The 25798-nt window shown below is 41.4% G+C and overlaps 1 protein-coding gene across 1 annotated transcript in view; it reads left to right on the forward strand.

Moving 5' to 3' along the window:
- The window catches only part of LOC149150706 (uncharacterized), a 91766-nt gene that overhangs the window by 11055 nt on the left and 54913 nt on the right, over positions 1-25798 (forward strand). Inside the window, exon 8 of the mRNA XM_089439999.1 lies at positions 10212-10422. Coding sequence (XP_089296125.1) covers positions 10212-10422 — 211 coding nt within the window. The remainder of the gene's footprint in view (positions 1-10211; positions 10423-25798) is intronic.

A 25798-nucleotide genomic window follows, 5' to 3' on the forward strand; every position in this document is an offset into this window, starting at 1 on the left:
ATTATGGTTTAAGTTAATGTTTATTGCAGTTTTATTTATTTATTCATATATGCTTGTTATTGATGTTGATTTCTTTTTATTATTTTAAGTCTTTTTTCCCACTACATATAAAATTTATTTAAGTCATTTTCCCACGACACATATGAAAGTCTATATATATATATAATTTGTGATTGTATAGTGAAGTTTAATGTCAAATCTTATTAAAGGATTTGAATTTAAATAAAATCTGGTTGATGTTTAACTCAAATCAAATTTTGATAGGGAAATAGTCATGCTTAACCAATACACAACTTGAATTAGTGCAAGGGAGTTGACACATATAAATAATTTACCAATAGTGTTTCTATTTCATAACATAGAGAAATGAATCAACAAAAAAACTTTAAGTTAGCACAAAGAGAAGATAAACCAATGCTAGAGAACAATATAAATCCTCATTATTATGCAATAGAAGAAACCAACAAGTACACCTTTAGAGAGAAATCACCAAAAAACAGAGTGAACACTTGAAATGTAGAAATTTCTGTTTTCCCACCCTGGTTTTCAGTTTTTCCTTAATTCTCCCATATAGTTAAATGCCCTTTCCTATAACCATACATTTAACAAGCTGAAAAAAATAAATTTGCTGAAAACACAAATTCTGGAAATTTTACAGAATGCTGGAAATTGCAGAAATTAAAATCAGCAGTACTAAACAGCCATTAAAACACATTTAAACACTGAGATTTTTGGTCAATGTGACCCTGGAAAAACCCCCTACAACTCTTGGGGAAAACCAGTTTGAGAGCTCTTCTTTATTTCTGAAAATTGCCTTTTACAGTGAGAAATTTTCAGCAAAAAATCAGCAAGCAAATTTACAACTTATCTCTTTTCCCATGCTTCACAGCAAACAGGACAGCAATAAATGCTGTACGGTCTCCTCGATTTTCGTGCCCACTTTCAGCATTAAATGCTGCTGTATGGCCTCGTTTTGTGTGCAGAAAAACTAGCAAACTGCTCCTCGATTTTTGTGCAAACCTCTCCTCGAAAATCGTGCCAAAATCTGCCTTTCACTGTGTGCTGAATTAGCTGTACAAATCTGCTCAACTGCTACCTTGGAATGTGTGCCAAGCTGCTGTCTCCTTCTCCTCCCTGCTCAGAAATCTCTCTTGCTCTCTTTCTCCCAATCTGCTCATGAAAGAATTGAATCGAATGTGATCTTTTCCTCATTTTCCTTCCTTAATATAACTCCAAATGACTTTTGGGTGATCTCTAAATCCAATGGCTGAAATAGATTTAGATCAATGGCTGAGATTAAATGCTCATTTAAATCTCACTTTTTATTTTTTAATTCACCCCACTTTAATAAAGACTCACTTAGTCATTTATTTCCAAAGTCACTTTTCCTTGACTTTATAAAAGTCACTTTAAAATTAGACATAGTAACTTTATCACTTAAAGTCACTTTTAAATTAGATTTAACTTTATAAAATTATAAAGTCACTTTAGGAGAAAAATTAAATTCTTTTGAACACTTTTCCTTAGGCCAAAGATCAAAGCCTAAGGGAACCACCTGTCCTTCGGTACCAAATTTCAACACTCCCTCTTACCGAGGAAGGTGTTCCTCACCACACCCATCTTGTCTCTGAAGTAGACATGCTTGCCCCGTGGTAAGGCTTTGGTAAGGATATCTGCAACCTGCTCATCAGTGGAAATATACTCAAGCTTCACAACTCCCTTCTGAACATAGTCTCCGATGAAATGATATCTGATCTCGATATACTTTGACCTGTCATGAAATACTGGATTCTCCGTGAGTTTAATGCAACTCTGATTATCACAGTAAATCACTGAAGGTCTCAACGGCTGACCAAATAAGCCAAACAACATCTTGCGAAGCCAGATAGCCTCACAACTAGCTAGACTGGCTGCCATATACTCTGCTTCCGCTGAACTCAGTGCTACTGACTGCTGCTTCCGACTGAACCATGACACTACTGCTGAACCCAACCCAAAACAGCACCCTGAAGTGCTCTTCTTATCAGAAGCACAACCTGCCCAATCAGAATTAGTGTATCCTGCCAATCTCACTCCATCTCCCTGCCTGTAGTCCAGACCATAATCCACTGTCCCCTGCAAGTATCGCAAAATGTGTTTTGCAGCCACCCAGTGAACCTTCCTAGGCTCACACATAAACTGACTCATCGTGTTGACTGCAAAACAGATATCTGGTCTAGTGTTGACCAAATACATCAAGGAACCAATCAGCTGCCTGTACAATGTGGGATCCACCAACTCGGAATGCGAAGCATGAAGCTTCTTCCAGTTGGTGATCATTGGTGTCGACATGGGTCTACAATCCTCCATGTGGAATCTGCTAAGGATGTCCACAATATACTTCCCCTGCCCCAGGAAGAAATGCCTCTCCTCCTGCCACACCTCCAAACCCAAAAATTAATGCGTCAAGCCGATGTCCTTCATCTCAAACTCCATCGCAAGATCTCTCTTGCAGTGCTCTATGAGTCTCTCTGCACCTGTAATGATCAAGTCATCCACATACAACACCAGAATGAGAGGCTCCTCACCAATCACAATAAAGTAAAGGTTCGGATCTGCCTCACTCTTTGTGAAACCCATGCCTTGCAAATATGTATCTATCCTGGAGTACCAAGCTCTGGGAGCTTGCTTCAGGCCATAAAGGGCCTTCTTCAGTCTGCACACATGGGACTCCTTCCCATGCACCTCAAAGCCCTGTGGCTGCTCAATGTACACCTCCTCCTGTATGAAGCCATTGAGAAATGCGGTCTTCACATCCATCTGGTGGATCTTCCAACCCATCTCTGCTGCTATCGATATAATGGAGGGGATCGAAGTATATCGAGCCACGGGAGCGAAGGTCTCCTCATAATCAACTCCCTCTACCTGGGAGAACCCTCTAGCCACAAACCTCGCTTTGAATTTCTCAATGCTGCCATCTGCAGCATGCTTTACATTGTAAAGCCATCTGGAAGTAACCACGGATTTGCCCTCAGGCCTCGGCACCACCTCCCAAACATCATTCTTCATGATAGAAGAATACTCCTCCTGCATGGCCTCTCTCCAGACCTGCTGGCTAGCTGCCTCCTCATAGCTAGAAGGCTCAGAGTCAAGGATGCTGGTAACCATTGCCATATAGCTACAAAACCTCTCAGGTGGTCTACTCTCTCTGACCGGCTTCTTCGGCTCAGCAACAGATGTGGCATCTCTCAAGGTGTCCTGAAGCCACTTGGGCTTTCTCTTCCCTGAGCATGCTTCTCCTATAGGAGAATGAAAATCCTCCTCTTCATCACCATCAGTAGCCTGAACTCCTCACTGTCTGTCTGCTGTCCTCCTGCCTGCACCTGAACCTGTAGAAGCTGAGGTACCGTGTGAACTGTCCATCAGTGGACTCCCTAGTGCACTGCTCTGTGAACTGCTCTGCATGTTGCCCGGAGCACCACCCCTCTGGCTCGGCGAGCCACTACTCACTGACGGACCTGACATCCTCATAGATGTACCTCCGGATCCTCCTGATCCCTGCCCACTGGATCCCTGCGACTGACTCAACTGCTGCTGAGGGTCTGGCTGATCCAGATACTCTAACTCCCGTGACCTCCTAAAGGCCCTGTCCTCCTCGAACTTCACATCCCGTCTGACAACAACTCTCCTCTGTGCAGGAATGTAAATCCGAAAGGCCTTTGAGGTCTCACTGTAGCCCACAAAGATACCCTACTCTGCGGTGGGCTCTAGTTTGGTCCTCTTCTCCTTGGGTATATAGGAGTATGTAATGCATCCAAAGATATGAAGATGACCAATATCAGGCTTCTTACCAGAGAAAGCCTCCTCCGGAGTCATGTGCCCCAAGGCACGATGCGGACTCCTGTTCTGCAAGTAAACAGCTGTGTTGTAGGCCTCTACCCACAAGAACAATGGCAACCCCTGATCATGTAACATGGCTTTGACAACCCCTATGATGGATCTGTTCTTCCTCTCCGCAACCCCGTTCTGCTGGGGGTTGTAAGGAACAGTGAACTCCCTCCTAATGCCTGCCTCCGCACAATAGTCAACAAACTCTCCAAGGGTGTACTCTCCTCCATTGTCCGACCTCAAGGACTTGATCTTTCGACCTGTCTGAGTCTCCACAAGAGCTCTGAACTCCTGAAACCACTTGAAGACCTCACTCTTGGTCTTCAAAAAATAAATCGAGGTCCTCCTGGAGTGATCATCAATGAATAAAACATAGTACTCATATCCACTCAAGGAAACATGAGACATCTGACCGCTCACATCGGAATGAATCAAATCAAGTATCCCCGTCGCTCTGCTGTCACTGCTGGGAAAAGGGGATTTGGCAAATTTGCCCATCGCACAACCTCTGCAAGTATCAAAGTGATCAGTACTGAAATCTGGCACACCTGTAGTGATCTCCCGCAATGTCCTCAAGGCTCCATGATACATATGTCCCATCCTGCGGTGCCAAATCTCACACAGCTCAGAACTGCTAGCTCTGCTGTCGGTACTACTGCTCAATGCCAAAAGGGGCTGGAATGCAAACTTGTACACCTTTGCATGGCGTACACCTATCACTCTAGCTGAATCAGCTGGAGTGCCCCTGGGATACATCAACACCTGTCCTCCCCTGAACAGTACCTCATATCCTCTGTCCTCCAAAGCTGAGACGGATATGAGGTTCTTCCTCATCCCTGGCACATAAAGAACCTCTGACACCTTCAAGGGAGGTTTGGACTCCCTCTGAAATGTCACTGTCCCCACCCCGACTACTCTAACAACTCTGTCATCACCGAGTACTACCTCAATATCAGTGTCACTCTCTGAAAGCTCTGAGAAGTACTCACGGACTCCTATCATATGACGTGAAGCCCCACTGTCCACATACCAGATACCTGAAGATGCTCCGCTAATCGAGGGAAAAGCATGCTCCCTCTGAACCTGTGTGGCAGGTGATCCTGCACTAGAGGACTCACACGTAGTGAACGCAAACTCTCGGTCAAAACGACCAGCAAAGTCCTCAATCTCTGCTGAAGCTGCCACGTCCTGGTTCTTCCCCTTCTTCTTCTTCTTCTCCGGACACACAACTGCATAGTGTCCCATCTTTTGACAATTCCAACACTTCACCTTGGAATAGTCCTTCTGTGTGTTCCCCTGTTTACCTTTACCTTTGCCTTTGCCCCCACCACTGCTTGTGGAAGCCTGCTTCTTCCCTTTGCCTTTCTTGCCTCCTGCCACCAGTGCTACATCCTCATCCTGCTCAACTGGCTTGGCTGCCCCAAGCTGACCTTTCCTGATCTCTGTCTGAATGCAATCATCCCAAAACCTCTCCCATGTGGGAAGGGTCTCACGTGCACAAACCCCATTCACTGCAATCCGCACCAACTCAGTGGGTGGAATGGCCTCTCCAATCGTTGCCAACTCATCTCTCACATTAGTAATCTTTGTGAGATATCCAGCTGCACTATCATTACCCATCTTAATGTTCTTCAGCTTCTCTTTCAGGACCATCTTTCGGTTCTCATTGGTACTCTGGTAGAGATTGGACAATGCTGTCCACATCTCATGGGCATTGCTCTTTCCTCTCACATGAGGAATGCAATGGTCTTTGATTCCGTCTAGAATCAACCTCTTACCCTTGTTGTTCTTTTTATTATAAGCTGTCAACTGAGTAGCATCAGTAGGCACAACAACAGGGTTTTGTGTGGTATGCACCATGATATCCCAGACTTCTGCCTCCTCAAAGATACTCTGCATTCTCTCCTTCCAAACGCTGTAATTTATATGCCCATCCAGCCTATCCTCCACCCTCAATCCCAATGACATCCTGTTGTCCTAAAACTGCAAAATAGCACTGCTGTAGTAAAGATAAAACTGCTATTTATGAAAAAATCAGCTTGCTAGAATTTTCTGAGTGAAAAATCAGCAACTGTAATTTTTCCTTTTGCTGTCCCAAACTGCCCTTCAGCACTCAAGCTCTGATACCATGTAGAAATTTCTGTTTTCCCACCCCGGTTTTCAGTTTCTCCTTATTTCTCCCATATAGTTAAATGCCCTTTCCCATAACCATACATTTAACAAGCTGAAAAAAATAAATTTGCTGAAAACACAAATTCTGGAAATTTTACAGAATGCTGGAAATTGCAGAAATAAAAATCAGCAATAATAAACAACCATTAAAACACATTTAAACACTGAGATTTTTGGTCAATGTGACCCTGGAAAAACCCCCTACAACTCTTGGGGAAAACCAGTTTGAGAGCTCTTCTTTATTTCTGAAAATTGCCTTTTATAGTGAGAAATTTTCAGCAAAAAATCAGCAAGGAAATTTACAACTTATCTCTTTTTCCATGCTTCACAGCAAATTGGAAATTACAGCAAACAGGACAGCAATAAATGCTGTACAGTCTCCTCGATTTTTGTGCCCACTTTCAGCATTAAATGCTGCTGTATGGCCCTCGTTTTGCGTGCAGAAAAACCAACAAACTGCTCCTTGATTTTTGTGCAAACCTCTCCTCGAAAATCGTGCCAAAATCTGCCTTTCACTGTGTGCTGAATCAGCTGTACAAATCTGCTCAACTGCTGCCTTGGAATGTGTGCCAAGCGGCTGTCTCCTTCTCCTCCCTGCTTAAAAATCTCTCTTGCTCTCCTTCTCCCAATCTGCTCATGAAATAATTGAATCGAATGTGATATTTTCCTCCTTTTCCTCCCTTAATATAACTCCAAATGACTTTTGGGTGATCTCTAAATCCAATGGTTAAAATAGATTTAGATCAATGGTTGAGATTAAATGCTCATTTAAATCTCACTTTTTATTTTTTAATTCACCCCACTTTAATAAAGACCCACTTAGTCATTTATTTCCAAAGTCACTTTTCCTTTCTAATTTTTCATTGACTTTATAAAAGTCACTTTAAAATTAGACTTAGTAACTTTATCACTTAAAGTCACTTTTAAATTAGATTTAACTTTATAAAATTATAAAGTCACTTTAGGAGAAAAATTAAATTCTTTTGGACACTTTTCCTTAGGACAAAGATCAAAGCCTAAGGGAACCACCTGTCATTCGGTACCAAATTTCAACATGAAATAAAACCTTTGAACAATACATTACACCGTCAAACACAACACAATGCTAGATATGTTGCCTGTAGGACAAAAGAATGAGTCACTTGTGCAAGAAAACAATAGCTCAAGATATGTTATAGATGAGATGTATAGTAGTATACTTATCTACAAGTTAAGAGGTAGGGCACCTCCCCAAAGAGGGGCTTTGGCCCACATGATGACTGGGTCACTCTTAAACCACCTAAGAATATAATAAATGAGTGTTTAATAGGTCAAATTTAAGGCAAATCCTAGAAGACACTTATACACAATGATTACAAAGTGAGGTTGGCCATGGCCATATGTGAAGATCACACCAATATTTTAAGATGCCATCTTAACTAGGCAAGTGGCCATGGAGGATGATGAAATAGAAATGGGAGAGTGGGTTTATAGAGACCCAACTCAATATAGGGCCAACCTTCACTGAAATGCAAAAGAGAGATGGTTTATGGATACCCAATTCAAATGTATTCGAAGGAGCTTGATTACAACTGAGATACCCAATTGAAATATATTGGAAAGAGCTGGAACACAATTCAGAAATCTTGAATACAATTTGAAAGTGGGTTTAAGGATATACAACTTGAAAACACATGAAGAGTTTAAATGTAGATGAGAGAGCTTCAATACACTATGAGAGTGGGCTTGTGGATACTCAACTTGAACACATCTAAGAGAGCTTGAATACAATTAAGAAAGCTCAAATACAATCTAAGAGTGGGTTTATGGATAATACCCAACCAAAATACAATTAAGTGTAAGAGCAACCTAAATATGATTGAGAGTAGATGTGTAGGCACCTAACTAGAATATAGGGTCAATCATGACCAACATACAATAGTAAGTGGGTTTATGGGTAATGAACTCAAAATAAGATTGACCCTATTCATAACACCCCTATAATTTAAACAATGGGCCTTGGAGATATGGCATTACGTTAAAAGTCTCCCCTTAATGCTAAATGTGGTATATATGGTGAAGATATACTTGTCGTAATGCCATATCTCCCACACCAACAAGGTTACACAACTTGGTGAGGGTGACTTCTACTAGATCTATTGAACAAGGATCCATAGAAGCATTCTACTCAGTTTAAGGTACAAAGGCTCTGATACTAATACATAGTACATCCAAAAAGGAACAACATTTTACGATGAAGAAAACAAATATCAACTTCTTTAAAAAAATTGCAGTATACAGCTGTAAAATTAAAGGAAGAGGTGTTCATCGACTTTAGAAGAGGATTTAAATCGTTGAACTTATTTATATCAAATGCTTGAAGTGAGCCCTTCTGGGAAGCACTCAAAAAAGAGAGAATCTGAAAATCCAAGATCTATAAAACTTAGACCAATGGTAAAGAAAGTTGATTAGAAACCCTGATTCTGTAGTCTCAAAAACTCGATGATACCACCAACCAATAGTTCACATCAACCATTGAAAATAAGTAATGTGGGTAATCTGAAACCTTGGTTCTACAACAGCAAAACAATAGTGATCCCACTGGTCAAAACTCTCATATTTGCTGCTATAAAATTTGTGAAATAAATTAGTGGAAAACCCTAATGCAAAACACTTTAATCCCATGCACAAGATCTCCAAATAAGTGCATAAAACATGCTCATAAAATCCTTATGTTATTCTACTCTAGCTAATGAGAACAACTAATTATTCAAAAGCTTATAAATATGCCTAAATCATGATAAAATCAGTCTATTTTGGAAAAAGAAACATAAGGTACCTTTTTTTAAAAATATGCAATATAATTTAGTTGTAAACATAGAGGTGTGCATTAGCCTTAGAAGAGGGTTTAAAACCTAAAGAAGCCCTTGGAAAACCCTCCAAAGATTGATAGAAAGGGTTTACGCCCTAGAGAAGACTTAGAAAAAGTGAGGGCAACGTTGAATATAGTAAGGTAGGTTTACAGCCACTCTAAAATCAAGTTTAGATCCATAAGAGAGTGAAAGGGTTGAATGGAACCAATCAGAAAATCATACACCATGACAAGGAGAAGATAAACCAACACTAGGCCAAAAGTAAATTTGCACTAGTTCACAATAGACAAATCAACAAATGTACCTTTAGAGAGAAATTAGCCTAAGAACAATAGAGTGCAACACTTGATATAAAACCCTTGAACAATAGATCATGCCTTCTTCAAAGAGAATGCAATGAGTCGCTAGGCTAAAAGCACGGGTCACTTAAGTTAGAGAACAATAACTCAAAATGATATTGCAAATGAGTTTTAAGTGTGTATTTATACACGACTAAAGAGTTAAGGTTCCCTCCCCAAGAGGGGTTAACTTTTTTCTAAATAGTAGTGTAGGACAACCATTAATAGGAACATTTGGCAAACTGCTAGCTCTGGTGAAGCTCTTCCCTGAAATCCTTGAATAGGAAGATTGAACACCAACTATATAGGTGGTTGGTAACCCCAATGGACCTGATCAGATTTGATTCCATGATGTTTGTGGATTCAATACAAGAGGATCAATCAATTGAGCTGAACATTGGGGTTAATGTTCAACAAAAACATGCAAGCTACACTTGGGGCAATACTAGCCTTCAAATTGAATTAGCATACCAAAATGATTAAAAATATATATTTAAAAAAAAAGCTAAAGTGGATATGTTGGTTTCCTTACCTAGGTTAGGGAAGCAAACAATTACTGTGTGTCCTTAGCCATATAACATAACACCTAGTGTAATTTTCTTGTTCATCCATATAAGAAGTGTGAACCAACGTTCATGTCCTTAAATGCTGGAGTCACTGAGACATTAACAATTAGATAGTTCTAACTTTAAAGGCCTCATTTTCCTTTGTGGACCTGTTCTACTCAAGGTAGCTATTTTGGACCAATATAGAAATAAAAACCCTCCTAAGAATGTTTAAGATGCATATCTTGTGCATAAGTGCGTTGCATATAAACCTCTTATGTTCCAGCAATTCTATTCAAGCAAATCTGGTTTACATCTGTCAACAAAAGGTTTAGCATTTTGGTGCAACTGAGGTAGATGATGTATGTATATATGTGCTTGTGTGTATATATTTATTTATTAACTAAATAATCTCTCTGTTTCTTTGCCAAGTGCAGGTCGCTCGTCACTTGTTTCGATGGACCAAAGCAATGGCATATGCAGATTATTATGAGCGTGCTTTGACAAATGGCGTGCTCAGCGTCCAAAGAGGCAATGAACCCGGGATCATGATTTATATGCTTCCTCTAGGGCCTGGAAGTTCCAAGGCCCGTACGTTTCATCAATGGGGTACACAATTTGATACATTCTGGTGTTGTTATGGTACAGGTAATACTCTGTAACTGTACTCAGGTGGCTACTAGAATTGGTAAAAAAAAATTGTTGCTGTAATGCACTGCCATTTATGACAGTGTTTCTAATAATCCAAACTCCTTTAAATACGGATTCTATAACGTCATGTGATACACTGAATTGTCATGTAATGCTCTATTCAAGGATTTTAGCAATCTTTAGACAAGATATGTTATATTATGTGAGTGCTCGTGCTGAACTTTTATGCACTCATGTATAATGTTAGTTTCGTGCTCTCTAATTCTAACACAGATTGAACATCTGGATTCCCCAATGTATGGCTTGCCATACGGACATAAAATCTTGTAAATTCCCATATGTTCATGAGAAGCTAAATGATCCTTGATGAATTTAAGTTTACAACCAATTGTTCTTGGAGGAAGAAAAATAGTGCTATCTTGCTTTCTTTTGAGGATGCTGGTTAGCATATCTATAAACCCTTGGATGTACATCAAAAAGCTTTTTGAACTATTAAGGGGTTTATTACACCTTATTCGACGAGCCTCTAAAGTCTACTCTAAAGTCTATACACTTCTTGCATGGCTATTTTAACTTGCCAATCCTTGCACCCATTGCTTTTAAAGACCTTGGAAAAGTGGGTCTTCCATGTTCTATATGCTTGTCATTTGAGGTCCTTTCAACTTGCTATAGAGCAAATTAAGATGCTTGTCATTTGAGATCCTTTCAACTTGCTATATCTCAAATTTGCTCTAGGAAAACTTACGAAATAACTGAGTAATTAACTTAGGGTCACTACTAATTACTCCGTTTAGATTGTTGTTTCTCCAGTCAAAGGGGTGCCCTTAGTGTTCCTGCATTGTCAGCACTTAGAATGTCTGCATGATTAGTACAATTGATTACAACAAAGTAGTTTCCCTTGATATGCATGCAAACAACCAAGGACAAGAGAAAACTTAGAATCAAACAATATAAGAGATTCAACTTCACAACAACTAAAATATGAAAGAAGAAAGGGAGATGGATGTGATCAAAATTGAAATTACTTCTTGTTAAATCTTGGGTACCAGAGGACAAGTGGTTCCCTAAGGCTTTGATCTTTGGCCTAAGGAAAAGTGTCCAAATTTATTTTTTACTTTTCTCCTAAAGCGAGTTTATAAGTGGTAAAGTTACATTCTAATTTAAAAGTGACTTTATAAGTGGTAAAGTTACATTCTAATTTAAAGATAACTTTATTAAAGTGAATGAAGAATTAGATAGTGAAAAAGTGACTATGGAAATAAAATGCTAAGTGGGTCTTTATTTAAGTGGGTGAGTTAAAAAATAGAAAGTGAGAATTAAATGCACATTTATTCTCATCCCTAGATCTAAATGAATCTCAGCCATTAGATCTTAGGGTAATCCAAAAGGTTATTTAGAGAATAAAAAGAGAAGAGAAGAGGAAAAGATCATTCATTCTTTCATGAGTATTTGAGAGAAAGAGAAGAAAGAGCAAGGAGAAAATTTCTGAGCAGTGAGGAAGTGAAGGAGAGCAACAAGAAGACATTTCAGTGAATTTGGGCAACAACATTTATTGGCATGCATCCCAAGGAAAAACCGCACAGCAGGAGAAAGGCACAGAAATCGAGGAAGAGGGACAACAAGTTCTGGGCACATTTTCCGAGGCTGGCCATACAACATTTAATGTTGTTTTATTGCTGTAGAAATTTCTGTTTTGGTTGTTTGTTGATTGACACGATTTTCGAGGCAGAGTTCAAGCACGGAAATCGAGATAAGTTGTAATTTGTGGTTGCTGGAATTTTTACTATGTATTTCAGTTTCTCTATAAAAGCATTTTCAGAAATAAAGAAGAGCTCAAACTGGTTTTCCCCAAGAGCTATACGGGGTTTTTCTAAGGGCACGTTGACCAAAAATCACTGTGTTGTTTTCTGTGTGGCTGTCATAATTTTGTTGTGTTTTATTTCTGCGATTTCAGCAGTTGAAACATCTCTAAATTTGTGTTTTCAGAAAAATATTATCATTTCCATATTTTAGAATTATTATCATGCTTGGATTTAAAACTAAATGCCTGGAGTAATAAGGAAAACTGATAACCGGAGTGGGGGTTGAAATTTCTTTATGGTATCAGAGCTTGGTTGGCTGAAAAGTGCAGTGTGGTACAACAAAGTGAAAATTACAGCAAGCTGATTTTTACACAGAAAACAGAAACCTTTACCACAGATTTGAAAATTTCAGTTTGATAGGACAGTGAAGCATGTCTTTGGGTTTGAGAGTTGAAGACAGGTTGGATGGGCAGAACAACTACAGTGCATAGAAAGAGAGAATCTAGAGCATCTTTGAAGAAGTAGAAGTCTGGGGCATTATGGTAAATACCACACAAAACCTAGTAGCAGTACCTGCTGACCCTGTACAGTTGACAGAGTTTAACAAAAAGAATGCTAAGGCAAAAAGATTGATTTTGGAAGGAATCAAAGACCATGTCATTCCTCATGTGAGAGGAAAGACTTATGCACATGAGATGTGGACAGCCTTGATCAGTGTTTACCAGAGCTCAAATGAAAACAGAAAAATGGTCCTAAAAGAGAAACTAAAGGCCATTAAAATGGCTAAGACTGACAGTGCTATAGCATACCTCACAAAGATCACTTCAGTGAGAGATGAGTTGGCAACCGTAAGTGAGATCATTGCACCCACTGAGTTGGTGAGAATTGCTTTGAATGGTCTTCCCAAGTCTTGGGAGAATGTTGTGGATGGCATTGTTGCACGGGAAAACCTTCCCGATTGGGAGAGGTTGTGAGATGATTGCATTCCAAATGAGATAAGAAAGAACCATCTTAGGGCAGCCAAACAAGTGGAGGAGGATGACAATGTGGCATTGTTAGCAAGAGGCAAGAAGGGTAGAGCAAAGAAGCAAGCTTCCAACAGTGGAGGCAAAAGCAAAGGTAAAGGCAAGCAGCAGAACAAGGAGAAGGACTGTTCCAAAGTCAAATGTTGGAATTGTCAAAAGTTGGGACAGTATGCTGTTGTGTGTTCGGAGAAGAAGAACAAGAAAGGGAAAGACAAACCCATGGAAACTTCTGCAAAGATAGAGAGTTTCTCAGAGAGATTTGATCGGGAGTTTGGGTTCATAGCTTGTGAGGCCACTAGTGCAGATCACCTGCCATACAAGTTTAGAGGGAGTGTGCCTTCCTCGCTACTAGCAGAGCATATTCTAGCATTTGGTATGTTGACAGTGGCGCTTCCCGCCACATGACAGGAGGCAGAGAGTTCTTCTCAGAGCTTTCAAAGGGTGATACTGATATGGAGGTAGTACTTGGTGATGATAGCATTGTTAGAGCAGTCGGGGTGGGGACATTGACATTTGATAGGGGACCCAAACCTCCCTTGAAAGTGTCAGATGTTCTATATGTGCCTAGAATGAAGAAGAACCTACTATTCATCTCAACACTTGAGGATAGAGGGTGTGATGTGTTGTTTAGGAGAGGGCAAGTGCTTATATATCCTAGGGGAACTCCAGCTTCTTCAGCTAGAGAGATTGGTGTGCGCCATGACAAGGTGTATAAGTTCTCATTCCAGCCCATGATGGCATTGAGTAGCAGCACCCGGGGCAGGACCGACAACAGATCTAGCAGTTCAGAATTGTGTGAGATTTGGCACCGCAGGATGGGGCACATGTATCATGGGGCCTTGAGTACATTGCGGGAGATCATCACTGGTATGCCAGATTTTAGTTCTAATCACCTTGACGTATGCAGAGGATGTGCTATGGGGAAGTTTGCCAGATCCCCTTTTCCTAGTAGTGACAACAGAGCGACCGGGATCCTTGACTTGATTCATACTGATGTGAGTGGTCGGATGTCTCATGTATCCTTGAGTGGCTATGAGTACTATGTTTTATTCATTGATGACCACTCCAGGAAGACCTGGATTTATTTCTTGAAGACCAAGAGTGAGGTCTTCAAGCGGTTTCAAGAGTTCAAAGCTCTTGTGGAGACCCAGACAGGTAGGAAGATCAAGGTCTTCAGGTCGAACAATGGAGGGGAGTATACCCTTGGTGAGTTTGTTGATTTTTGTGTTGAGGCAGGCATTAGGAGGGAGTTCATAGTTCCTTACTACCCCTAGCAGAATGGGGTTGCAGAGAGGAAGAACAGATCCATTGCAGGGGCTGCCAAAGCCATGCTTCATGATCAGGGGTTACCTTTATTTTTGTGGGCAGAGGCCTGCAACACTGCTGTGTACTTGCAGAATAGGAGTCCACATCATGCCTTGGGGAATGTGAATCCGGAGCAGGCTTTTTCTGGGAAGAAGCCTGATGTTGGGCACTTTCGTATCTTTGGGTGCCTTACATATTCCTATGTCCCTAAGGAGAACAAGACCAAGCTAGAGCCCATTGCAGACAAGGGCATCTTTGTGGGTTATAGCGAGACCTCGAAAGCTTATCAGATTTATATTCCTACGCAGAGGAAAGTGGTTGTCAGGTGGGATGTGAAGTTTGAGGAGGAGAGAGCTTTCAGGAGGTCACGGGAGTTAGAGTATCAAGAGTCACCAGACCTTCAAGAGCAGCTGAGTCAGTCACAAGGATCCAGTGGTCAGGGATCAGGAGGTATGTCGATTACATTGTCAGGGCCATCAGTGAGCAGTGGCTCTTAGATTCAGGTGGGTGGTTCTTCGGGCAGCATGCAGGGCAGTCCGCAGAGCAGCTCATAGGGTAGTCCACTAATGGATAGTTCACACGATACTTCAGCATCTACAAGCACAGGTTCAGGCTTCAGGTCAGTTGAAAGGCCTTCAGGAGTTCAAGCTTCTGATGATGATGAGGATTCTTTCACTCCGGTGGGAGAAGTATGCTCAGGGAAGAGGAAGCCCAAGTGGCTTCAAGATACCTTGCGTGAGGCCACATCAATTGTTGGGCCAAAGAGACAGGTTAGAGAGAGTAAACCACCTAAGCAGTTCTGTAGTTACATGGGATTGGTGACAAGCATTGTTGACTCCGAGCCTTCTGGTTATGAGGAGGCAGTCAGCCAGCAGGTCTAGATAGAGGCCATGATGGAGGAATATTCTTCTATTATGAAGAACGATGTTTGGGAGGTAGTGCCGAGGCTTGAAGGTAAATCAGTTGTTACTTCCAGATGGATCTACAAGATAAAGTATGTTGCAGATGGCAGCATCGAGAAGTTCAAGGCTCGATTTGTGGTGAGAGGGTTCTCACTAGTAGAGGGAGTTGACTATGAGGAGACCTTCGCTCTCGTAGCTCGATGTACATCTATTCGCACCATTATATCGATTGCAGTAGAGATGGGTTGGAAGATCCACCAGATGGATGTGAAGACTGCATTTCTCAATGGCTTCATTCAAGAGGAGGTTTATATTGAGCAGCTGCAGGGCTTTGAGGTGCATGGGAAGGAGTCCCATGTGTGCAGATTGAAAAAGGCACTCTATCGCCTGAAGCAAGCTCCTAGAGCTTAGTTTTTGAGGATTGATACATACTTGCAGCAGTTGGGTTTCACAATGAGTGAGGTTGATCCTAACCTATACTTCATTGTGGTGGGTGAGGAGCCTCTCATTCTGGTGTTGTATGTTGATGACTTGATCATCACTGGTGCAGAGAGACTCATTGAGGGCTACAAGAGAGATCTTGCTTCAGAGTTTGAGATGAAGGATATCGGCTTGATGCATTATTTTCTGGGATTGGAGGTGTGGCAGGAGGAGGGGCATTTCTTCCTGGGACAAGGGAAATGCATTGTGGATATTCTTAGCAGATTTCACATGGAGGACTGCAAACCCATGTCTACACTTATGATCACTAACTGGAAGAAGCTTCACGCTTCTGATTCCGAGTTGGTGGATCCTACTCTATATAAACAATTGATTGGTTCTTTGATGTATTTGGTCAACACTCGACCAGATATATGTTTTGCAGTTAACACTATGAGTAAGTTCATGTGTGAGCCCATGAGATTGCACTGGGTAGCTGCAAAACACATTCTTTGTTACTTGCAGGGGATAGTGGATTTTGGTCTGGATTATAGACAGGGTGATGGAATGAGACTGGCAAGGTACACGATTCAGATTGGCAGGTTGTGCTTCAGATAGGAAGAGTACTTCCGGGTGTTGTTTTGGGTTGGGTTCGGCAGTTGTGTCGTGGATCAGCCGAAAACAACAGTCAGTTGCATTGAGTTCAGCTAAGGTAGAGTATATGGCTGCTAGTTTGGCTAGTTGTGAGGCCATATGGCTTCGCAAAATGTTGTTTGGTTTATTTGGTCAGACATTGAGACCTTCAGTAATTTACTGTGATAATCAGAGTTGCATAAAACTCACGGAGAATCCAGTTTTTCATGACAGGTCAAAGCATATTAAGATCAAGTATCACTTCATTAGAGACTATGTCCAAAAGGGGGCTGTCAAGCTTGAGTACATTTCCACAAATGAGCAAGTAGCAGACATTTTCACCAAAGCCTTACCACGCGGCAAGCATGTATACTTCAGAGACAAGATGAGAGTGGTGAGGAACACTTTCCTCGGTAAGAGGGAGTGTTAAAATTTGGGTACCAGAGGACAAGTGGTTCCCTAAGGCTTTGATCTTTGGCCTAGGGAAAAGTGTCCAAATTTATTTTTTACTTTTCTCCTAAAGTGACTTTATAAGTGGTAAAGTCAAATTAATTTAAAAGTGACTTTATAAGTGGTAAAGTTACATTCTAATTTAAAAGTGACTTTATAAATGGTAAAGTTACATTCTAATTTAAAGGTGACTTTATTAAAGTGAATGAAGAATTAGAAAATGAAAAAGTGACTATGGAAATAAAAGGCTAAGTGGGTCTTTATTTAAGTGGGTGAGTTAAAAAATAGAAAGTGAGAATTAAATGCACATTTATTCTCATTCCTAGATCTAAATGAATCTCAGCCATTAGATCTTAGGGTAACCCAAAAGGTCATTTAGAGAATAAAAGAAGAAGAGAAGAGGAAAAGATCATTCATTCTTTCATGAGAATTTGAGAGAAAGAGAAGAGAGAGCAAGGAGAAAATTTCCAAGCAGTGAGGAAGTGAAGGAGAGTAGCAAGAAGACATTTTAGCGAATCTGGGCAACAACATTTGTTGGCACGCATCCCAAGGAAAAACCGTACAACAGGAAAAAGGCACAAAAATTGAGGAAGAGGGACAACGAGTTTTGGGCACATTTTTCGAAGCTAGCCGTACAACATTTAACGCTGTTTTGTTGCTGTAAAAATTTCTGTTTTGGTTGTTTGTTGATTGGCACAATTTTCGAGGCAGAGTTCAAGCACGGAAATCGAGATAAGTTGTAATTTGTGGTTGCTGGAATTTTTACTGTGTATTTCAGTTTCTCTGTAAAAGCATTTTCAGAAATAAAGAAGAGCTCTCAAACTGATTTTCCCCAAGAGTTGTAGGGGGTTTTTCCATGGTCACATTGACCAAAAATCACTGTGTTATTTTCTGTGTGGCTGTCATAATTTTGTTGTGTTTTATTTATACTATTTCAGCAGTTGTAAAATCTCTAAATTTGTGTTTTCAGAAAAATATTATCATTCTAGATTTTAGAATTTTTATCACGCTTGGATTTAAAACTAAATGTATGGAGTGATAAGGAAAACTGATAACCAGAGTGGAGGTTGAAATTTCTTCACTTGTTGCCTCCAAATCTAGCACGCTTTTTGAAAGGCCTCATAAGGCAACAACTAGACTAAGATACAACAATGAAGTGGTTGACACTATCACCTTAGCACTCCACCTTTTTCTCTTTAGTGGAATTTCACCACACAAGAGGCTTCCCAATATATATCACCTAAAAGCTCTTCTAAGTCAATGGGTTAGGGTGATGTATGTGTTAAAATTGGCAACTAGGGCCAAACTCCATGTGGGTCATCTTATTTATGGCAGCTGATATTTTTCTTGGACTTCTCTCATCGAGAGGTGTAGGATTGATCTAAAGATCATCCAATTTCGATAAGTATTCATGGAGTTATGACTTTATTTGTGTTATAAGACAATTCGTCAAGGTCGGCCAACAACCAAATAACCCCCATGTGTGCTCAACGTTTTAGTATAAAAGGAGGTGACTTGATAGTCATTTCTACAGACACTTCACTCTTGATTTCTCTCCACTTGTTCTGGGTTTTAGTGGAAGATAAATCTAGGAGAGGAAGCCCTAAATGCAGAAGGTAAGGAGCCCTAGCATGAGACCTAGACATAGTCAAGAAGGAGGCCTACACGCTGCCCTATATGCTGGTCTCTAGAAGCCCTAGATGTAGTCAAGAGGGAGGTCTATCATTGCTTCTATACACTGCCTAAAGGAGCCTAGTCGCAGTCCAAGGATGGAGATATAACACGGTGGAGGAGGCCCTACTCACTGGCCTTATACGCAGGTCTAATCTGCCCTAGCCGCAGGTCTATTCTATTCAGGTGTCTAGATCGCTGGAAGGAGGGCCAAGAGGGTAGGCTGCTAGGCCGAGTAGAGGAGGAGCATAACGTTGGAATTTGAGTGATTGTTTGGGCATGTTGAGGAGGCCGAAAGCTACAACAAGCTAGGCCGCAGGCCATAACAAGTTGTTGGAAGTATTGTAGGGCTGCGTTGAGATGGACAGACCCTCAAGAGGACAATGTGACATGGAGGAGCCTCTCCTAGGTTAACCGCAACACTGGAGGGCTAGTATTGCTGACTAATAGTGGGACAACAGTGCTAGTAGTGTGCAAGCATGGTGAAATGATGTCACCGGACACAATAATGCCACTTGGGACAACAAGCGGCAAACATAGTGTAGCAATGCCACATAGGACAACAATGCCACATAGGAGCAACAAAAGCACATTGGGACAACAACATGGTAAATAGGACATCAAGGACATGGTGCTTGTTGGAGCATGGTACTTGGGACAACAAGCTATGACATGGTGCAATGATGGCACAACGGGACAGCAGCAACAACAAGGTGCAGCAAATGCAATCATGGCAAAGCATGGTAGATGGGAGAACAAGGACATGGTGCTTGCATGGGACAACAAGCAATCATGGTGCAGTAGTATGAGCAGTGACAACATTGTGATAAGGGGGCAGCATGATGTGAAATGCTACAGTGATGGGCATCATGACAATGTGAAGTGTAGCATGTTGTGTGCAGCACTTGCTAAGTTGCTAGTATAGTACAGTGATATTAAATGCTACAATGAGATACATCATGATGGGCACTGTAAGGTATAGGATGAGGCAACACTGGTATGTGTAGCAAGATGATAAGGTACAACAAGATGTTGCAGTACCAGAAGGTGCAACATAAGGTGCAACAGTTTGATGTGTGCAACATGGTAATGAGGTCCAACATAGTGATGATGGGTGCAACACGATGCAGCACAGTGAGGTGTAGCATGATGACGAGGTGCAGCACAATGATAGGTGATGGAGTCACCTTGGAGAATCAGTTGAAGCAGCATGTCTTCAACTGAGTTCAACTACCTCATGTATCATCTTCTTAGAGATGATCTATGCTATTATAAGTCAAAGTGTTGACTTCTGTTGTAAATGTACTATCTCTCTCTCTCTCTATTTACTGAACTATTGAAGAACATATAAGAAGAATTGATCAAGGTTTTCCCAACATTGGGGTTTGTCCCTGGCTAGTGCCACATCTTGTATCCTCTTGTCCTGGCTTGTCTTTTGCGATTTTTGTTTATGTTCTATCCGCAATTTAGTATTATGCTGATGTGATTGCTAATCTGGAAAAGATATTGAGCTAACTGTGAAAATTGAAATAAATTGGTCTAAGAATAGAACATACCTAAAATTAACATGGTATCAGAGGTGAGGTGAAGACAAAGCCCAAGCAAGAGTGAAAGAGCAATCATCGAAGACAATTGGGAAATGACAAAAGGATCAATGGATTCCTCATCCCTCTTCAAATTCACCAGGGGTGAAGTCAAAGCAGAGAATATTATCAAAGTAGCACAGCGGAAGCTTCTGATGGCCTACCTTAAGATCACTTCAATGGGAAGTTCGAATCTAAGGGTGGAAGGAAAGGCAAATGCCTTGTTTGTAATAAGTTCGGCCATTATGCTAAGGAGTGTCCAAATGGTAGGGACACATCACTTGATGAAGATGACAATCATTCCAGGGACATCTTCAATGATCAGAGGAATGACAGGGAATATAGGTCATCAAGGAAATAACCGACTCTTCAAAGAAAGCAAGGAACCCCAGGTATGAAGAATCAAATATTGTTTCTGATTAGATAAAGAAGCGTTATCTTGTATTGTCCCTCTCCTTCAGACTCTTTGGGAATCTGGCTTATTGATTGTAGTGCTTCAAGGCACTTCATCGGATAGAAGGGTGCTCTCTCTAATTTGGTAGAGATGGAAACAATCGTGGGATTATACTTGGAGTCAATGCCACCTATCCCGAAAAGGGTGTAGGGAATGTTACCCCTCAATTGAATGAGGGTAACTCGATTCATTTACAAAAATCTCTTTTATGTACATGATCGCAAGAAGAATCTGGTGTCCATTTCGGCAATGGAAGTCAAAGGTTTCAAGGTGGCATTCATTGATGGAAAGGTACGTGTTTGAAAATAGAATTTTCAAAGATGCTTTTACTCATGGGTTCAGGGTTGGCAATTTGTATCAAGTTGCAGGATGGTCCATTGGGGACCATGTCAGTTGACACATCTCATCTATAGCACCGAAGGTCTACTTTATGGGGCCCTACCCGATGTGAGTCAGATGGTGACAGGGATGCTTGAATTCAAAAAGAGCATGAAGGTACATGTCTGAGATGTACTGAAGGAAAATCTTATAAGGGGACCATTCCCATCATGTAGCTGGTCCACAGGTTTGGAACAACCCGAGGGGTTTGATATTCATGATCGGGAATCTCATGTATGTAGGTGGAAGAAAGCCCTCTATGGATTGAAGCAAAACACCCCGGGCGTAGTATGAGAGGATTGATGTTGTTTGATGAAGCTGAGATTCACTAGGAGTGAAGCCGATCCAAACCATTTCTTGAAGGTTGTGGATGATAGACCTCTCATACCAGCACCTTCTGAGGACGACCTCTTTCTAACAGGTGTAGACCCTCTCATTTGAAAAAGTAAGAGGGAGTTGGATTCCGGATTTGGAATGGTAAATTACAAGCCCGTGACTATGTCGACGGAGCTTAACCTTCAGAAGTTATGTGATAGTGATGCTGAACCAGATTTGGGAAATGCCTTTGAGTTTCATAAACTCATTCGCATTGATGTTGTTGGTGAACTTCCGTCTGAATATATGTTTTGTAGTTAGCATGTTGGGCTCATATTTGGTTGAGCCTCACTGGATTGGTGCCAAGAATATTCTGAGATATCTTTGAGGCACAATCTCTCATGGATTGAGATACATTGCTGGAAATGTGAAGTTGCATGATTATTCGAACGCTGATTGGGTAGGTAGTGTGGAGGATTGCAAGAAGCACTTCTGAGTGCTGGTTCTCTTTGGGTTTTGCTTCGATATCCTGGATACGTTGGAAGCAGAAGTTGGTTTCTATAAGCACCGCTGAGACCGAATGCATGGCTATGACCTTGTGTGAAACTGACTGGTTGCGGAAGCTCTTCAGCGAGTTGTTTGTACACATGATGGATACCACTGTGATCTTCTGTGACACACAAAGGGGGCTTCGATTGTTGAGGAATCCCATATTCTATGATTTCTCTAGCATATAGACATCAGATACTACCTTATCTGGGATATGGTACATCGATGAGCAAGAAGGCTCCATCACATTGGGACTGATGTGCAAGTCGCAGACATTCTGTCGAAGCCCCGAGGAAAGGTCAAATTTATGACTTTCCAGAACAACTTGGAGTCATTGAGGGACCCTCTTATGAGGGTATTGCATGATGCATGCATTGAGCTCTGGGAGCTCCGGGAGGCTTGGGTTAATTCTTGGAGCAACAAGCGACCATAGGGCGACTCACCCTCCCCTAATGGTGCACTGTGTACAGGGTGAATGGTTCAACCTTCCCCTGTGATACCCCGTGGCGACTTATGGATAGGATGAGTGGTTCTCCTGTCGAGGCATCCTACCCATGCAGTCTGGGACTCATGGGAAGTACCTCTCATTTGGCCAATGAGTAGGGAAATGGGGTTAGGGACCATAGTAGTACTATCGATGGACGCATTGTTGTATCTACCGTACTCCCTATGCTAGGATGACCTCCATTGATCTAGGATCAATTGGAACTGACTTTGGGTTAGTAAGAGTGATATAGATCACTCTCTTGGAACTGATCTGGTTTCAGTATGAGTGTTTTGAGACACTCTCTTTTGATATTGATTTGGGATCAATAAAACTGACTTCGGGTCAGTAAGAGTGACATAACTCACTCTCTCTTGGAACTAATCTGGGATCAGTATGAGTGGTTTGAGACACTCTCTTTTGATATTGATTTGGGATCAATAAAACTGACTTCGGGTTAGTAAGAGTGACATAACTCACTCTCTTTTGGAACTGATCTGGGATCAATAAGAGTGGTATGACACACTCTCTTCATATGGAACTAACTTCAGGTTAGTAGAGAATGGTATGAGACATTCTTGATCAATTCTTCTTCTTCATGGTTCAGCAGAGTAGAGTAGTGCAAGGACTGTTGGCAAAGATAGTACAGTCTGGCAGATGGATCAAGGGATGGAGTTCTCCCTAGTTGAGAGGGAGTGTTAAAATTGGCAACTAGGGCCAAACTCCATGTGGGTCATCTTATTTATGGCAGCTGATATTTTTCTTGGACTTCTCTCATCGAGAGGTGTAGGATTGATCTAAAGATCATCCGATTCCGATAAGTATTCATGGAGTTATGAATTTATTTGTTATAAGACAATTCATCAAGGTTAGCCAACAACCAAATAACCCCCATGTGTGCTCAACGTTTTAGTATAAAAGGAGGTGACTTGATAGTCATTTCTACACACACTTCACTCTTGATTTCTCTCCACTTGTTCTGGGTTTTAGTGGAAGAGAAATCTAGGAGAGGAAGCCCTAAACGCAGAAGGTAAGGAGCCCTAGCATGAGACCTAGACGCAGTCAAGAAGGAGGCCTACACGCTGCCCTATATGCTGGTCTCTACAAGCCCTAGACGTAGTCAAGAGGGAGGCCTATCACTGCTTCTATACGCTTCCTAAAGGAGCCTAGCCGCAGTCCAAGGATGGAGATATAACACAGTGGAGGAGGCCCTACTCACTGCGCTTATACGCAGGTCTAATTTACCCTAGCTGCAGGTCTAATTTGCCCTAGTTGTAGGTCTGTCTAGCCATAGCCGCAAGTCTGTCCAAGCCCTAGCCGCAGGTCTATTCAAGTGACCAGATTGTTGGAAGGAGGGCCGAGAGGGCAAGCTGCTAGGCCGAGTAAAGGAGGAGCATAACGCTAGAATTTGAGTGACTATTTGGGCATGTTGAGGAGGCCGAAAGCTACAACAAGCTAGGTTGCAGGCCATAGCAAGCTGTTGGAAGTATTATAGGGTTGCATTGAGGTGGACAAACCCTCAGGAGGACAACGTGACATGGAGGAGCCTCTCCTAGGTTGACCGTAGCACTAGAGGGCTAGTTTTGCTGACTAATAGTGGGACAATAGTGCTAGTAGTGTGCAAGCATGGTGCAACAATGTCACCATGCACAACAATGCCACTTGGGACATCAAGTGGCAAACATAGTGCAACAATGCCACATAGGAGCAGCAAAAGCATATTGGGACAGTAGCATGGTAAATAGGACAACAAGGACATGGTGCTTGTTGAAGCATGGTACTTGGGATAGCAAGCTATGACATGGTGCAATGATGGCACAACTGGACAACAACAACAACAAGGTGCAACAAATGCAATCATGGTGGAGCATGGTAGATGGGACAGCAAGGACATGGTGCTTGCATCAGACAACAAGCAATCATGGTGCAACAGTATGAGCAGTGACTGCATTGTGATAAGGGGGCATCATGATGTGAAATGCTACAATGATGGGCATCATGACAATGTGAAGTGTAGCATGTTGTGTGCAACACTTGCTAGTATAGTACAATGATATTAAATGCTACAATGAGATGCAACATGATGGGCATAGTAAGGTACAGGATGAGGCAACACTGGTAAGTGCAGCAAGATGATAAGGTACATCAAGATGTTGCAGTACTGGAAGGTGCAACAGTATGATGTGTGCAACATGGTAATGAGGTCCAGCATAGTGATGATGGGTGCAGCACGATGCAGCACAGTGAGGTGCAGCATGATGACAAGGTGCAACACAATGATAGGTGATGGAGTCACCTTGGAGAATCAGTTGAAGCAACATGTCTTCAACTAAGTTCAGCTACCTCATGTATCATCTTCTTAGAGATGATCTATGCTATTATAAGTTAATGTGTTGACTTCTGTTGTAATTGTACTATCTCTCTCTCTCTTTCTCTGCTGAACTATTGAAGAACATATAAGAAGAATTGTTCAAGGGTTTCCCCACATTGGAGTTTGTCCCTGGCTAGCGCCACATCTTGTGTCCTCTTGTCTTGGCTTGTCTTCTGCGATTTTTGTTTATGTTCTACCTGCAATTTACCATTATGCTGATGTGATTGCTAATCTGGAAAAGATATTGAGCTAACTATGAAAATTGAAATAAATTGTTGTAAGCATAGAACATACCTAAAATTAACAGTGTGTGAATGGCTTAATCAAGGCACTTCTTATTTGGGTTAGGGCACAATTATATATGTCAAGCAACACACCTAAATTAAGTCTAGATAAGAGTACTTGTGGCCTAGTGTTTCAAAATATGATTTAGTAAGAGATCATCTAGGCATACAGGCACAAAGAAAAGGTTTACCTTAAAAGTATGATCAATAATATGATTTAGTAAGAGATCATCTAGGCATACAGGCACAAAGAAAAGGTTTACCATAAAGGTATGATCAATAATAGGGAATGGTAAACCTTCAACAAAGCCCTAAGTTGAAGTCTTGTGTAGAAATAGGGGTTAGAGGCCTTAAATTTCGTAGGGTTGATGACGTCAATCCTAATGAGGCAATTCCCACCACAAACAAAGTTATATTTTGAGTTTGTGAGGTCAAACAAGGTGGAAATATGCCAAATCAGCTTCAATGCTTCAATAGCTCTAGACCTAGTTGAATTTGGGCCTTGCTCTAGCCATAGTGGCTTGCCTTGAAGGGCCAAAAAGTAAGAGAGGGGAAAGAGATAAATTTTTTCAAGTGTTTTGATCATCAATGGGGTCCCCCCTTTGTTTCCCTACTTGGATGAGGGAGTCTTTAGGATTTAAACCATATATATATATATATATATATATCAAAATTTTGCATGGAGTAAGGGGGGAATCCCTAGTTTTCACTTCCTAACCATAACCATCTTTTTATGAGGGGAGAAAT

This window comes from Pinus tabuliformis, chromosome 9 (assembly GCF_031772625.1).
Source record: "Pinus tabuliformis cultivar Carrire ecotype Pingquan chromosome 9, CPIR1, whole genome shotgun sequence".
NCBI classification, from domain to species: domain Eukaryota; kingdom Viridiplantae; phylum Streptophyta; class Pinopsida; order Pinales; family Pinaceae; genus Pinus; species Pinus tabuliformis.